Below are 17531 nucleotides of genomic sequence, written 5' to 3' on the forward strand. Positions count from 1 at the left end.
CTGACATAGGCAGAAGGAAGCGGAGCAGCTTGTTAAGACTTTAGCTACGGCGGCTACTTAATATGTTCGTGTGGAAACTCGTTCGGTACACCTCCGAAACGAACCCCCGTACCGAAACGGTTCAATACAAATACACGTACCTTTACACCCCTAGATTTTTTAGACATGAAGTGAAGAGAGCTCAAGGCTATAAGGAATAAACTGATACAGGCAAGAAAGTATTATTTTCACCTAATCTTGTCCTGTGCATGATAACTCCGACACGCAGTGGTGTGAATGCTGCTAAAAGTAGCTTGTTTCATGCGGAATCTGAATAGATCTGGGAGCGTGCAGGTGTACCTAACGTTGTGACCAGGAACGTAACGGTAAACGGTATAATGACAAACCGCTGTGAAACTTCCCAGAGTTATCGTAAAACTGAGATTGATAACACTTTGACAAACTCATTTACTGAAAAATAAAAATGAGCGCTAGCCAGCTTAAAGGTTAACATGAAAACAAGAGCCATTAACCTTGTTCCCCATTAAAAAAACAACATTACCAAATCTAAACTTGCACAAACACATTATTGTCTGAGCAAATAAGATATTCAGTTGTGCTATTGATTGAATTGATAGAAACTTTTATTAGTAGATTGCACAGTACAGTACATATTCCGTACAATTGACCACTAAATGGTAACACCCGAATAAGTTTTTCAACTTGTTTAAGTCGGGGTCCACTTTAATCAATTCATGGTATAAATATATACTATCAGCATAATACAGTCATCACACAAGTTAATCATCAGAGTATATACATTGAATTATTTACATTATTTACAAGGTTTGGTTGCTATCAGCATACTTCAGTCATCAACAATAATATCATCAGAGAAATGGACATCGTAACAGTGTAGGTGTGACTTGGTAGGATATGTACAGCGAGCAGAGACATAGTGAGCTCAGAAAGCATAAGAACAAGTATATGCATTTTGATTATTTACAATCCGGGGAGGTGGGATGTGGTGTTAGTCTAGGGTTGTAGTTGCCTGGGGGTATTCTTTTAGTGCGGTTTTGAAGGAGGGTAGAGATGCACTTTCTTTTACACCTGTTGGGAGTGCATTCCATATTGATGTGGCATAGAAGGAGAATTAGTTAATACCTTTGTTAGATCGGAATCTGGGTTTAACGTGGTTTGTGGAGCTGCCCCTGGTGTTGTGGTTATGGCGGTCATTTACGTTACGGAAGTAGTTTGACATGTACTTCGGTATCAGGGAGGCGTAGCGGATTTTATAGACTGGGCTCAGTGCAAGTTGTTTAACTCTGTCCTCCACCCTGAGCCAGCCCACTTTGGAGAAGTGGGTAGGAGTGAGGTGGGATCTGAGGTGGAGGTCTAGAAGTAACCTGACTAGCTTGTTCTGGGACGTTTGGAGTCTAGATTTGAGGGATTTGGAGGTGCTGGGGTACCAGGAGGTGCATGCGTAATCGAAAAAGGGCTGAACGAGAGTTCCCGCTAGAATCTTCATGGTGCTGTTGTTGACCAGAGGAGATTCTGTAGAGAAATCTCGTTCGTTATTTCTATTGGTATTTGTATTGCTCCATTTTTAGTGTAATATAGTTCATTGTCATTTCTGTAATATTATTTATTTCACTAACTGCTTCTTTGCTATCACTTTTACAATCATATTTGTATTTGCTGATGTTGTTCTATTGTTGTTGTTATTGTTGTGTTTGCTGTTGTGTTTGTTGTTGTCGTCTCTCTGTCTTATCCCCCCCTATGTCTTCCTTGTTTTCTCTTTCTATCCCCTCCTGCTCCGGCCCGGCTGCACCAAATAATAATATAAATCCATTTAATAAAGTCAAATAAGGCAACAAGAGAAGTATCCCACACTTCTCCTTTGTAAAGTAAATTTGTACAGCCGATATGGGCATCTACATCTACTATATGATTGGCCTGAGAAGCTGGACAGGACAAAAATAAAATAAATCAATAAAAATGTAGATTAAAATCATCATAGGCCCCCTTTAATTGATAACAAAGCATCATTTACTGACAACCGCAACAATTTTGCTTCCAAAAGTTAGTGCGGCTCAGGCAATCAAGGCACCAAGTTTGAAACCCACAAGTGTCAAAGCACAGCTGCAGAGAGCGGCGGTGTGGCGGCAAAGCTAAGGCTCTCCCAGGAGCACTGGAGCCCACACAGGCAGAATGTTCTGGCAACGGCCCACACAGGACTGCATGCAAAGGAAAAGCACCAAAAAAAAAAAGCTAATACATACACTAGGGACAGGGAGGACTTCGACCTGGTCACACTACAACACAGGAGACACACATATGTAGGTAAAGGTTGGGAGGGTAAAAGGACACAAAAATGTTCATAAAAGATGAAGAAAAGAAAGACAAAATAGTCACAGACACGTTGCAACAGAATACAATTTTAAAGGCCTACTGAAAGCCACTACTACCGACCACGCAGTCTGATAGTTTATATATCAATGATGAAATCTTAACATTGCAACACATGCCAATACGGCCGGGTTAACTTATAAAGTGACATTTTAAATTTCCTGGGGAACTTCCGGTTGAAAACGCCTTTGGAGGATGACGTATGCGCGTGACGTCGCGATGTCCACGGAAGTGTTTGGACCCTTTTGGACACAATACACAGAGCTCTGTTTTCTTCGACAAAATTCCACAGTATTGTGGACATCTGTGTTGGTAAATCTTTTGCAATTTGTTTAATGAACAATGGAGGCTGCAAAGAAGAACGTTGTAGGTGGGATCGGTGTATTAGCGGCTGGCTGCAGCAACACAACAAGGAGGACTTTGTTGGATAGCAGACGCTAGCGCCGGCGACCTCACCTTGACTTCCGTCTCCGGGCCGCTGACCGCATCGTCGATCGCTGGAACGCAGGTGAGCACGGGTGTTGATGAGCAGATGAGGGCTGGCTGGCGCAGGTGGAGCGCTAATGTTTTTATCATAGCTCTGACGAGGTCCCGTTGCTAAGTTAGCGTCGTTAGCAACAGCATTGCCAGGCTTCGACAGGCGTCACAGCATTAACCGTGTATTTACATGTCCAGTGTTTGGTTCGGTGTCTCCTGATTGTTGATCTTCTGTCTATCCTTCCAGTCAGGGATTTATTTATTTTGTTTCTATCTGCATTTGAGACAGATGCTATCACGTTAGCTCATGCTAAAGAGCTTCGTCGATGTATTGTCGTGGAGATAAAAGTCACTGTGAATGTCCATTTCGCCTTCTCGACTCTCATTTTCAAGAGGATACAGTATCCGAGGTGGTTTAAAATACAAATCCGCGATCCACAATAGAAAAAGGAGAGTGTGGATTCCAATGAGCCAGCTTGTACCTAAGTTACGGTCAGAGCGAAAAAAGATATCTCTTGAACTGCATTCTAGTCCGTCACTCTAACGTTCCTCATCCACGAATCTTTCATCCTCGCTCAAATTAATGGGGGTAATCGTCGCTTTCTCGCTCCAAATATCTCTCGCTCAATTGTAAACAACGGGGAATTGTGAGCAGCAGTAGTCACGCTACTTCCGGTAGGGGCAAGGTTTTTTTTTTATCAGCGAGCAAAAGTTGCAAACTTTATCGTCGATTTTCTCTACTAAATCCTTTCAGCAAAAATATGGCAAAATCGCGAAATGATCAAGTATGACACATAGAATGGATCTGCTATTCCCGTTTAAATAAAAAAAAATCATTTCAGTAGGCCTTTAAGATGAGATTTTACAGACACGAACGGGACTTACCTTGGGGGGTGAGCCGTTCTCCTCGACAGGTGGAGGCAAGGGCGCGGTGCTGCTGTTAGTGGCTGGGGGCTCCACATTGTAGTTGCGGAAGCAGCAGAAGAATGTGCTGAAGATACTCCGGCTCCTCTGCTTCTTTAGGCTGCTGTTGGACTGCGACGCTGTCAAACAAAGAAGAGGGTTGAGTACTTCCAATGCAAACACGGAAAGTACGAAGCTGCCTGTGCTAGTAAGCCGACACCTAGCGTTAATAGCGGCGACCGCAGCAAACGTAATAAACCCCCCGGACTGATGAGAAAGTGTTTGATGAGACACATTTTAATCAATTAAAACAGGCCCAGAGCATAATACTACCACCACCATGCCAGAACACAGCTGACAACTGAATTTGAGTTATAAATAGGGATGATACTCGGAACCGGTTTTCCCGGTTGTTCGATAAGAAAAGAACCGAGTCCTCGGACTCGAATCCCTTTTTGAGAACCGGTACCCGTTATCGAGACAACTATAGTAAAGAAAAATAGTTGGTTCTTTATTCGAAATCCCTCGGAACGAATCCCGTCCCGACCAGAAATGCCCCGTGGGACATCACGAGAAATGACGTCACGTAGCTCAGTCATTAGGCGCAGATAGCGAAAGCAGGAAAAACAATGGACCGGAAAAAGCGCTCCAAGGTGTAATAAAGTTCAAAACAAAAAGGTATAATCCAATGAATAACTTTATTGAGAGATTTGAGCAGGGTACAAACACATGACCAACACTTTTACCACCAACCGGAAACATAGCAACCAGGCTAGCAACGCACCTTCTTTACGACAGCTGTCGCAACGTTCTTAAAGCAACCGCAGCACATACATATATGACATCTCCCTTTTTTAACTTTTTGTTTTTCTTTCCTTGTAAACAAAACAAAATCACACTGTATATGTGTTGTCTGTCTAATTATAAATAATGCAGACGAGGCGTGTTGGCTGAGTTCTTGACATTTACTTTCACAGCGTGCTCATAACCTCATTCTTAGCTACCGGGTGGCGACATGCAACAACACTTTTCGGGGCTACGGCGCATGCTTGTCACTCCCGTTGCATGCTGGGTAGTGTAGTTGTTATATTCCTAGCTCATAACATCACATCTTTCCCCCTATAAAGAAATAATGTTAACTCAATAAAGTGTATTTCTTTTTTTAGCTTCAACTTTTCATTTTTTAGCATTGTAACCACATTTGCAAACAACTTTTCTCTTCATAGAATGTTCTTTCAATAAAGAAATAAAGTGCAAAAAATGTCAAAGCATCATAACAAACAGTTATGTCAAATAGCAGCAGAAGTGCACTTTTTGGAGAGCTGTATTATTTTCAGTTTTGTGCCCAAGGGACTGATTTTATTTAACACTATATTATTATTTATACACCTATAGTGATCACAGAGACAGCTTGTTTTTGTGTTACTGTATATATTTGTTTTTCTGAAAAATGCCACTTAATATACTTTGGGTGACAACAGTCAATATTTGTTTATTTTATTTTTTTAGGGGGGTAACAGTCAATATTTATTTATTAGATTTTATTTTTTTTTATATAATAAAAGTGAGCTTTTGTTAAACCAAATATTGTGTGTTTTTTCCATATACAACAACCTATCTGGACTCGATAAGAGAATCGATAAGGAATCGGTTTGATAAGAGGATTCGATAATAGGCTCGAACTCGATAATTTCTTATCAAACATCATCCCTACTCATCTGTGCATCTGTAGGGACGTCTCTGCGCTGCTGACTTGTCTCCACCCAAGACGATCTCCGTCTGGCCCCACTATGGACTGGACTTTCACACTATTAACTAGATCCACTCAACGTCCATTGCACCAGTCGCCCAGGGGGAGGGGGGTCCCCACATCTGCGGTCCCCTCCAAGGTTTCTCATTGTATCCCATTGGGTTGAGTTTTTTCTTGTCCTGATGTGTTGTGCAGCGCTTTGAGACACTTGTGATTTAGGGCTATATAAATAAACTTTGATTGATTGACACACAAGAAAAGCACACTTGTACGCAAGCTTTATCGTATGAATCTTTTTCAAATGTATAAACGTATACAGTGGTACCTCGATTCACTAGTATTTTGGGATACGAGCCGTCTCTCGGCTCATTTTTATGCTTGAAGTTGCAAGGAAAAACCTGACTCATGAGTCTCCCAACTGCTACTTGATGTAGCTATTGTCAGAATGAACACCGTAAGACACACCCAAACCATCTCGTCTTACTCGCTGGCACTAGCTTATAGCTAGAGATCGACAAAACACCCTCTTCCAACCATTAGAACGGAGAAAGTGAGTGTGACAAGAGTGTTGTTCCAACAATGGGAATGAATAACGTGAGTGTGAAAGAGTGCTTAAAAGAAGTGGATGATATTCATTGAATTAAAATCGGACATCATCAACAACATGACCGACTTGGCGAGGCAATTGGAGAACTCCCCCGCTAGTCTGCACCATACCAAAGCAAGAGTCTTACGCCAGCCAAGAAGGTTCAAATAATATTTAACTGAACCAAAAAAGAAGGCCTAGTCTCAAAAAGAAAGTTAACAGCATTAGCCAAGAAGAAGACTATACTCTGGTCTAGTGTTGTCCCGATACCAATAGTTTGGTACTTGGTACCAAAATTATTTTGATACTTTTCGGTACTTTTCTAAATAAAAGGGGACCACAAAAAATTGCATTAATGGCTTTATTTTTTAACAAAAAATCTTAGGGTACATTAAACATATGTTTCTTATTGCAAGTTTGACTTTAAATAAAATAGTGAACATACTAGACAACTTGTCTTTTATCAACAAGTAAGTAAACAAAGGCTCCTAATTTAGCTGCTGACGTATACAGTAACATATTCAGTGTTTCCCACACATTCATTTATTTGTGGTGGCCCACCACGAAATAATTACGTTCGCCACAAATAAAATAATAAAAAAAAAATATTATTATTATTATTTTTTTTTTTTTAAACAATTTTTTGTCCTGTCCAGTTTCTCAGGCAAATCATATAGTTGATGTAGATGCCCATATAGGCTGACTGTGGCAGGACACCTCTGCCTCTGTTTCACTTTATGTTGCTGGTAAATAATATGGTTGTAGTAGTAGGCTATAGTTAAATTATTTAGTATGCACTAATTAAAGGGGCAGAGCTTTAAGAGACATTTTAGCTTTTATATTTTATAAGATATATTTTTGTAAGAACCACAATTAATAAATATATTTCAGTGAATAACTTATTGTTCAAATCTGTATATAAATATGTACATAAAGTGTTGTAATTATATTGTAAAATGGATGAATGGATGGACGTTTAAAACAAAACTGTTATTATTAATTAGTAAGTATACATTTTTTGAGCCTTTTTAGAGAAAATCATATCACTGTAGTAAATTGTGCAAATTACTCGATAATGTCATGTTGACCACGCCCATAGCCACGCCCCCACCGCCACAGGTATCTTGGCAGTTTATGGGAAACACTGATATTGTGTCATTTTCCATTCTATTATTTTGTCAACATTACTGTATTTATGTATTTTGCTCATTTTAAGCATTTTGTGGCGTATTCATTCCACAGACGCATCACAACGTTCGCTTTTGCCTTCAGCAGCAACACTGGCAGACTTCATGAGCGACGACAAAGACTACTTTCAGACAAACGATGAGCCAGAACCTTATAAGATGTTTGACATCTTAAAAATCACTGCACGGCAAAAGCAAAAAAAAAAAAAAAGGGCGTATTTTTACCAATCCTCCAGGATCCTGTAAGTGCGTAGGAGGCGTGTGTGTCATGAGAGTGAAGGCATGATGTAAGTGGCACTACTCCATCTCACAGACACATTTGAAGCACCATGAGAGTTGAGTCACAACTCTAAACAGCTGAGCCTCCTCCAATTTCATCATCGCATTCAGTGTTTTAACAAAGACAAAAACACGTCAAACAAACAGCAACTAAGACAATTTTGTCTTTATGTGCAGACCGTGTCCAGTGCGACTGCTATTCTTTTCTTTTTTAAAGAGAAGGATCATCTTTGAGCGTTGCCACGCTTGGCCCCGAGGTCAGCGTGGAGCCTTGAAGCCTATATTTAGGCTGCTGTTGGGCAACTAGCGCAGTGTGAAAGGCAGCCACATGTCAAATAACATCCAGTGGAGGAACAGTGGCAGCAAGGGTGCTTGGTTTTTGTCCAGACACTTTGAAGCCTGTTCATTAAAAAAAGAAAGGACTCCCTGTTTAAATTCCTCTGAAACAGCTGCGGAGATGGGCTCCGAGTCAAGTGATTTGCAGGAGATAAGCTACAGACGAGTCATTGACTGACGGCATAATGAACTCGTCAGAAAACCGGGCCACCTTCTGTATAATGTATGACAGATCATGCACTAAAGTCAAATTCTAACATTCACCGCTTCTAAAAAAACAATCAGTGCTGTGAGTTATTCAAGTATACATTCTTTAGGGGCAACTCTCAGGCGATTGTGTGACCGTTTACAGTATGACACTCTCAACAGTACAGTACATCCTGGCCTTAGTGGCTCACCACGCGTGGTACACCTATTTATGGTTGACTTACAACGTGCAAGCCGTTAAAGGCCTACTGGAAGCCACTACTACCGACCACGCAGTCTGATAGTTTATATATCAATGATGAAATCTTAGCATTGCAACACATGCCAATACGGCCGGGTTAACTCATAAAGTGACATTTCAAATTTCCCGCGAAACTTCTGGTTGGAAACGTCTATGTATGATGACGTATGCGCGTGACGTCAATGGTTGAAGCGGAAGTATTCGGACACCATTGGATCCAACACAAAAAGTTCTGTTTTCATCGCAAAATTCCACAGTATTCGGGACATCTGTGTTGGTGAATCTTTTGCAATTTGTTTAATGAACAATGAAGACTGCAAAGAAGAAAGCTGTAGGTGAGATCGGTGTATTAGCGGCTGGCTGCAGCAACACAACCAGGAGGACTTTGAGATGGATAGCAGACGCGCTATCCGATGCTAGCCGCCGACCGCATCTATGATCAGGTGAAGTCCTTCGTCGCTCCGTCGATAGCTGGAACGCAGGTGAGCACGGGTGTTGATGAGGAGATGAGGGCTGGCGTAGGTGGAGCGCTAATGTTTTTAGCATAGCTCTGAAGAGGTCCCGTAGCTAAGTTAGCTTCAATGGCGTCATTAGCAACAGCATTGTTAAGCTTCGCCAGGCTGGAAAGCATTAACCGTGTAGTTACATGTCCATGGTTTAATAGTATTGTTGATCTTCTGTCTATCCTTCCAGTCAGGGGTTTATTTCTTTTGTTTCTATCCGCATTTAAGCCCGATGCTATCACGTTAGCTCCGTAGCTAAATAGCTTCGACGATGTATTGTCGTGGAGATAAAAGTCACTGTGAATGTCCATTTCGCGTTCTCGACTCTCATTTTCAAGAGGATATAGTATCCGAGGTGGTTTAAAATACAAATCTGGGATCCACAACAGAAAAAGGATAAAGTGTGGAATCCAATGAACCCTTGTACCTAAGTTACAGTCAGAGCGAAAAAAGATACGTCCTGCACTGCACTCTAGTCCTTCACTCTCACTCTCCTCATCCACAAATCTTTCATCCCCGCTTTCTCGGTCCGAATCGCTCTCGCTGCTGGTGTAAACAATGGGGAAATGTAAGGAGCCCTTCAACCTGTGACGTCACGCTGCTTCCGGTACAGGCAAGGCTTTTTTATCAGCGACCAAAACTTTATCGTCGATGTTCTCTACTAAATCCTTTCAGCAAAAATATGGCAATATCGCGAAATGATCAAGTATGACACATAGAATGAATCTGCTATCCCCGTTTGAATTTTAAAAAATTCATTTCAGTAGGCCTTTAAAAAAATAATTTCATAACGTTCAAAATGAACGTCGATCAACAAGTTTACAAGTAAGATCCCTGGTCTTGAAGGAGTACTGCACTTTTTGGGGTAATTTTGCCCAGCATTCACGGTCCACGTCTTCCTTTTTTATGCATTGCAATGTGGCTAACAATTCAAGTACCGTATTTTCCGGACTATAAGGCGCATTTAAAATCTTTTTTTCCCCTCAAAACTCGACAGTGCGCTTATAACCCGGAATAAGTTTTGGTTGAGCTAACCCACCTTGAAGCTATTTTATTTGGTACATGGTGTAATGATAAGTGTGACCAGTAGATGGCAGTCAAACATAAGAGATACGTGTAGGCTGCACTATGATGGCAATATGATTCAAGTAAACAACACCAACATTTTATATGTTCCATTGAAAATATAGAACATTACACACGGCGCTCAAAAATCTATCAAAATGTTTTAGTACGACTTTGGTAAGCTATGCAGCCGCACCGCTTGAAGGATTGTCGGCGCATTAAACATACAAGTATTATTATGGTGTGTGTATAAGGTAAGACATTATCTGGCAATATTATGCAAAAGCATCTTTTCTTACCTTCTGGTACCTGCTGATCTGTATTTGGGATCTGCATAAGTCCTGAAAAATTGCGCGCGTCCGCCTTTGTAGTCCATGCCGACTGTGCCAATATTTTCCTCTATCTTCTTGTTATGGGACATTCATCCTTCGCGGTTGCCATTTCTAATATAAAGTAGTGTAAAGTTCTTACTTATATCTGTCAGTAAACTCGCCATGAAAGAGCTAAAAACATACCGGTGTCGTGAGTTTTCATTATTCACCCAAGGAACTTTAGTTATTAGAGTTCCGGTCGGACGCTTTTTCACGGGACACATTTCCGGCGTTGTTGTTGTTGTTGTTTCTGAATGAGGAGACGCTGCTCCGTTATTGATTGACGTAAAGTCTGAATGTCAGTAAAACAGTTAGCTCCATCTTTTGACACTTCTTCCACGCTACACCGCTACAACAAAGATGACGGGGAGAAGACGCTGTCAAAGGTGAGCCAAGTAAATAAGGCCGCCCACAAAACGACGCATGCTGTAGCGACTGTCAGAAAGCGACATGAAGATGATCTGTAAAACAATCAATGCAACATTTTGACCAAAGAACCACCATTACATGTTATGTAGACCACAAGGAAGTGTTTTAATTTAGAAAATAATAATAATATGACTCCTTTAATGCGCACTATAATCTGGTGCGCCTTATATATGAATAAAGATCAAAAATAGACCATTCATCGGCAGTGCGCCTTATAATCCGGTGCGCCCTATGGTCCGGAAAATACGGTACTCTATTCCACCCATACAGACCTCTAAAAAAACATCCAAAAGCAGCCCACATTACTCCATTTACATCTTGTGACCTGATTACTAACCAGGTATCAGCAATATTGTTATTATACGTGCTAACGCAGACCAACTACTTTTAGTGATGCTGTGTTCACAGAGCGCTAACTAGCTTATGCAGCTATATTGCCATATTGAGCTGCTGCTGCGTCGCTTCTGAGTTGGTAAAAGTTAATTCCACAATTTAAGTAAAGCCTCTCAGCGGTAAAGCATAAAGTTGCGGCCTTAAACCAAGAAGTCGGTCAACTTTGACATTCAACTTAGACTTGGAGATGACGAGAAAGCAATCATTAAATCAAAGTTTATTTATATAGCCCTTAATCACAAGTGTCTCAAAGGGCTGCACAAGCCACAACGATGTGGGCTCAGATCCCACATCTGGGCAAGAAATAAACTCAACCCAATGGGATACAAAGAGAAACCTTGGAAAGACACTGCATGAGGATTATGATTATTTCTTCATCTAAACAGGAAGGTATAAACATCCTTTCAGTCGGCATCCCAGTGAAAGCAGACATTGTACAGTAAGTCATTGTTTTATTATGTGTGTAGTTTGTATATCCTGTTTAGCACTTAGCAATACTGGTGCATGATGCTTAGTCTTTTCACTAAAGCTGAATCTGGTTAGCAAACAACTTCCAAAACTTGTAGCTCATCCTACTACTACTACTGCTCTCTATTACTATTACTCTCTATTTTATGCTGCAGCTGTTACATATACTGTAATATTGTACATGGTAATTGTTATATATTGTATAAATGATATAAACATATAATATAATATATCAGTATAAATCCTATACCAGGGGTCAGCAACCCGCGGCTCTTTAGTGCCACTCTAGTAGCTCCCTGGAACATTTTTTTAAAAGGATTGAAAATGGAGAAAAAAATGGGGGGAAATATGTATTTTTTGTTTTAGTATGTTTTTTGTTTGAGGACAAACGTGACACAAACCTTCCCAATTTTTAGAAAGCACACTTTTTTTTATATGTTTGAGTGTATGCTTCACTGATGACAGTATTTGGTGAACATCGTTTTGTCCCACTAATTTCGGCGGTTCTTGAACTCACCATAGTGTGGACTGTGACGCAACAGTTTGTTTGCATTTCAAATCTTCCACTCCTTCTTTGTCTCATTTTGTCCACCAAACGTTTTATGCTGTGCGTGAATGCACAAAGGTGCGCTTTGTTGATGTTATTGACTTGTTGGGAGTGCTAATCAGGCATATTTGGTCAGTGCATGACTGCAAGCTAATTAATGCTAACATGCTATTTAGACTATCTGTATGTACATATTGCATCATTGTGCCTCATTAGTAGGTAAATTTGAGCTCATTTGATATCCTTTACTTTCATCCTATTTGTGTATGATTTATATTTGCATGTCTCATGACACAGTATCTGTATGTAATATTGGCTGCATTTCAGATAGTTTTTTGTGTGCCATGTTGTTCCAGACCACAGCAAACATTACTTAGCTTAGACAAACTTGCCAAAGATTGTAATAAATCTATTAAAAGAAGACACTCTGCCGTTTCCTTTAACTTGGACACACACATCTATACTTTTGGCCATTAAAAGACATTAATTTCCAGGAGTTATCTCACCCTCTGAGTAGCCTCTGATTTACTAATGGTTTCGAATGTTGTAAAAATGTGTGGAATAAATATTACATTTCAACATTTCTGTCAACGAAGATTTGCTTCAGCCTGCGACACAGTCATTTTGATAGTAGGCTATTATAGCTAATATAGACACTTAAGTCATGTGTTGCCTTCATTATAACACTTATATAAGGTTTTTCATTTTTTTGCGGCTCCAGACAGATTTGTTTTTTGTATTTTTGGTCCTATGTGGCTCTTACAACATTTTGGGTTGCCGACCCCTGTCCTACACTGTACATATAATATGTAAATATTACAAATATATATTATGTTGCTTTTAGTCTATTTTATACCTGCATTGTCATTTCCATCATTTGTAACTGAGCTACTGTGTGGAACAATTTCCCTTGTGAATCATTAAAGTTGGGTTAGGCTACAAAATATAAGGTTCTGGCTCATCATTTGTCTGAAAGTAGTCTTTGTTGTCGCTCATGAAGTCTGCCAGTGTTGTTGCTGAAGGGAAACGCGAACGTTGTGATGCGTCTGTGGAACTAACACGCCACAGTATGCTTAAAATGAGCGAAATACGTAAACATTACATGATATTATGAATGTGCCTGTTACTGCACATTACATATATACTTGCAGCCTGTATATAAAACAATATAGGGGGATTTTAGAGCGCTTTATAGGCAAAAAAATGTTAGCTGACTTTTACTTGTGTTTATTTATGATATAGAATGCATAAAACAAGAAAAACATGTGTGCTTGTCTTACATAAGGATTGTGAGTGATAAACAAAATTCAATTCTCCTTTCAGGGAAAAAAAAAAACAGGGTTTGACCCCTGCTTAAAAATAACATCCTCCCACAAATATGCAAGAATAATCTCCTGTGACACCCACGCCTGTCCAAGTCACACACAGCGTTACGCATTTCCCCTGAGAGGATAGTGCATTGTGGCGCCTGAAAGAAAAACTTCTCACATTACTAATGGAGTTAAAGAGCGACGGCTGAGCGGTAACAGTGATATACGTCCTGTGGGTTTAAGTGACCCGGAAACTGCCCTAAGGAAGGGGCACAGACGGACATCAGCAGCCAGAGTTGTGACCTACGCTGCGAACCGCAGTCAAGTCGACACACAAATAACCAGGGAGGACATATTTACACCAGCAGCCTGAAATCTGAGCCACAACAGTGTGTGACGATTATCACTCGGAAATGAATTCGAGCAAGTTTCCTACATTACCCGTTGGAAATGACACAACCCGGACACATTGTTATAAATACAACATAAATCCTCTTGAATTATGATATCATCAGAGAAGATGGTTACCTGGAAGGGACACACTATGACAAACAGTTACAAGTCACATATAGTCATTTATGCAAACTAAGGACAGTATATTCTGCCTTACAGTTTTTTTCCATTTGCTTACACACAATTTTACTAAATGTCTGTCTTTTTTCAAAAGCTACACACACTTTTCCAAACACCACATTCAGATTTTCTTCATTCCTAGATTATTTGCAAAATGACACACTTTGGTCGAAACATATGCCCATTGATCAAAATACAGTGTTTCTCATAAACTGCCAAGATACCTGTGGCGGTGGGGGCGTGGTCACCATGACATCATCGAGTAATTTGCATCATTTACTACAATGATATGATTTTCTCTAAAAAGGCTCAAAAAATGTATACTTACTAATTAATAATAACAGTTTTGTTTTAAACGTCCATCCATCCATTTTACACTATAATTACAACACTTTATGTACATATTTATATACAGATTTGAACAATAAGTTATTCACTGAAATATATTTATTAATTGTGGTTCTTACAAAAAATATATCTTATAAAATATAAAAGCTAAAATGTCTCATAAAGCTCTGCCCCTTTAATTAGTGCATACTAAATAATTTAACTTAACCATATTATTTACCAGCAACATAAAGTGAAACAGAGGCAGAGGTGTCCTGCCACAGTCAGTAACAAATAAACAGAAAACAGTAGTGGTGGTAGATAGACACAGAGCTTCATCAAACATCTGATCCACTGAACAAAGAGCTCCAAAAATCTTGAACTTTAGACTGCCATCAGTTTTACTCCCTACACTTAACCATGTGTTTCCTACTGCCTGCAGACTTTGCACCCTTTGTTATATACACATGTTGTGTTTCTAATATAAATACATTTAATAAAGTCAAATACAAATAAGGCAACAAGAGAAGTATCCTACACTTCTCTTTGGTAAAGTAAATCTGAACAGCCGATATGGGCATCTACGTCAAATATGTGATTTGCCTGAGAAGCTGGAGAGGACAAAAAAAAAAAAAAAAAAGTTTTTTAAAAAATGTGTTTTATTTTTATTTGTGGCGGACGTAATTCTTTCGTGGCGGGCCGCCACAAATAAATGAATGTGTGGGAAACACTGCAGCTACAGTAACTATGGGTATCAAAAATCAATTTTTGAATTAACCTTTTTTTTTTTTAATAAATAAATATTTCCCCCCCCCAAAAAAAATCTGTCCCACTTTATTAAAATGTTTGGGTGGAATTTTATCAAATAAAACCAATTTTATTTGAGGTATTATAGAGATTTAGCATAGCTGTTTATCTACTTTATGGAGGAATGCAGTTAATGGCACCCAATGTTATTAAAGAGTATTGATTTTGGATCAAGAATCAAGAAGTTTCAACATCGCATATGGCTGATTTTGTGCGACGATAACTAATCAGAAGCACAAATAAAGGATATTATAGAAACTTGTACTATTGTTTACAATCAGAGCAATTTCCTTTTACGTTTTGAACATCCAACAATATCGCGATTATAACGATAACTGCGATCATTTTGATCGCAATAACTGTGATATGAAATTGTTACTACTAGCAATAGTCTTGGAATTGCTAAATAGACAACTGTTGCTTAGGCAACAGTTGTCTATTTCGGTAGACAGGTAGCATTTTTTTAAAGGTAGTAAAATGTGAACAATCAACAGAGAATATGTAGAGTATATAAGATTCTTTTTTTACAATCCATTTTTTTTAGTATCCATTGTGGTTTGTTCATTGGCCATTTGTATTTTTTTTAATAGTATGTATAGCTTTCCACTGCTTTGCATACATCTAATTCTAAGAACAATATAGAGTACAGGCCAACAGTTTGGACACACCTTCTCATTCAATGCATACAATTAAAAAACATTTACTAATTCAAATGGAAGCCTATTTAAAAACACACAAATAAAACTAATATGGCTCTTATCGTAATGTTTCCTCTGTCAAAAAAGTGTATTTTAATTTTAGTTATTAAAAAAAAGATAACTAGGTTAAAAGGTTTAGTACGTTTTGAACATCCAACAATATCGCGATTATAACGATAACCGCGATTATTTAGATCGCAATAACCGTGATATGAAATTGTTACTACTAGCGAACAGTATTGGAATTGCTAAATAGACAACTGTTGCTTAAGCAGCAAGAGTTGATGCCCTTTGTTTATAAAAACGATACAACAAACCACCTACTTTAATTGACTACGAGCGCAACTAGCTAACAGCTAACCCCAGCTGGGAAGTAGTTAGCTCGGCTAGCTACCGTTAAAGCACGTCGCCTTTTCCTTACCTTTTTCCTGGTTGAAGGATATAATTTCCTCCTCCTTGGGGTTGGAAACCTGCGTTATTATAGACATGTGGTCCATTTCTTCCCCCCTTTTGGACCCCGGCGGTGTTAGCGTGCTTTTTTGCTCCGGCAGACGCTAGCTGCGGCGAGCTAGCTGCTTCGGACGAGGGGGATCAGGTAGCCCACAAAGAGCAGACAGTCCGGGGCGAAGCGTTGTGGCAGCGGGGGGAGCCAGCCGGATAACGACGGTCATTTAGAGCTCCGTGCAAAAATTGCAAACTCTTCTTTTTTGTGTAAAAGAGAAAAAAAACGAACGATGTTGAAAGTTGACAACTAGCGGGTTAGCCGTCGAAGCTAACCGAGCGTACGTGACTAATGTGCAGCCGGAGAAACGCTCCTCGGAAGCCCGTGGAAGGGGGGTATTCTCGCCCGGAACATGGAGGTGGACGACGTGGACGTCGGCCGCGCTAACACTTGTGGGCGACGAGCTGGCCCGACATTCCCCCGTGAAACATGGACGCGTTATGTGTTTAGCGGGGGCGTTCGGAGTGGGAGTGGGAGTGGGAGGGGGCGCTCTGCCGCTGTCATGGAGCCTCCGACGACCGTACATTGCTCTACATTATACACTATTATTACATTTTTTAACACTTTAAACACAATTAAACTCCAAGTGCTAGCTATAGAGTTAAAGGCACGGACTGTAAACATTGCCCACAGTAACTTTATATTACGAATATTGTGGTTTGTTTTCCGGTGCGCGCATGTTATTGTTGGATAAATATAAAGTAGGACAAAGTGCGCCATCTTGTGTCTTTTTCATAGTACTGCTTCAAGGTAGCATTTTTTTCTGAAGGTGGTAAAGTATGAACAATCAACAAAATATTTTTTTTTTTAAAATGCCGTGGTCAAAATTATTATTATCATTAATTTTTTTTTACATTACGTTTTTATTATATATATATATATATATATATATTTTCATAAACCTTTATTTTTAAATTTCTACATTAAAAAAAATGTGACGCCCTATTTCCGTTTACACGGTAAAAACAACAAGCGTAGGGGAAAAAAACGCTCAGATGACAGAATTTTACCGTAATAAAAAAAAGATGTATTTTTTTTAATTTAAAGTTAAAAAAAAAAACACCATAAATTTAACCCCTAAAATCTACAGTGAACAATTTTACGTCTTACTGTAAATGGAAAAAAAAACAGGTTGGGTATTGAGAAACTTACATTTATGAATATAAATATAAAAATTTGCCACC

General features: G+C 39.4%; 1 protein-coding gene across 2 annotated transcripts in view; it reads right to left on the bottom strand.

Annotated features, from left to right (window-relative positions):
- Positions 1 to 16985, bottom strand: part of LOC133665106 (CTD small phosphatase-like protein) — a 40220-nt gene extending 23235 nt beyond the window's left edge. The window contains exons 1-3 of one of the 2 annotated variants that reach the window (XM_062070311.1): positions 16267 to 16985; positions 3751 to 3908; positions 2262 to 2294 (exon numbers count right to left, since the gene is read on the bottom strand). In XM_062070311.1, the coding sequence (XP_061926295.1) occupies positions 2262 to 2294; positions 3751 to 3908; positions 16267 to 16342 (267 nt within the window). In that variant the 5' untranslated portion in view covers positions 16343 to 16985. The remainder of the gene's footprint in view (positions 1 to 2261; positions 2295 to 3750; positions 3909 to 16266) is intronic. The other variant, XM_062070313.1, reaches the window with a different exon arrangement.
- Positions 16986 to 17531: the final 546 nt, after the last annotated feature.

Source organism: Entelurus aequoreus, linkage group LG14 (genome assembly GCF_033978785.1).
Source record: "Entelurus aequoreus isolate RoL-2023_Sb linkage group LG14, RoL_Eaeq_v1.1, whole genome shotgun sequence".
Taxonomy (NCBI): Eukaryota; Metazoa; Chordata; class Actinopteri; order Syngnathiformes; family Syngnathidae; genus Entelurus; species Entelurus aequoreus.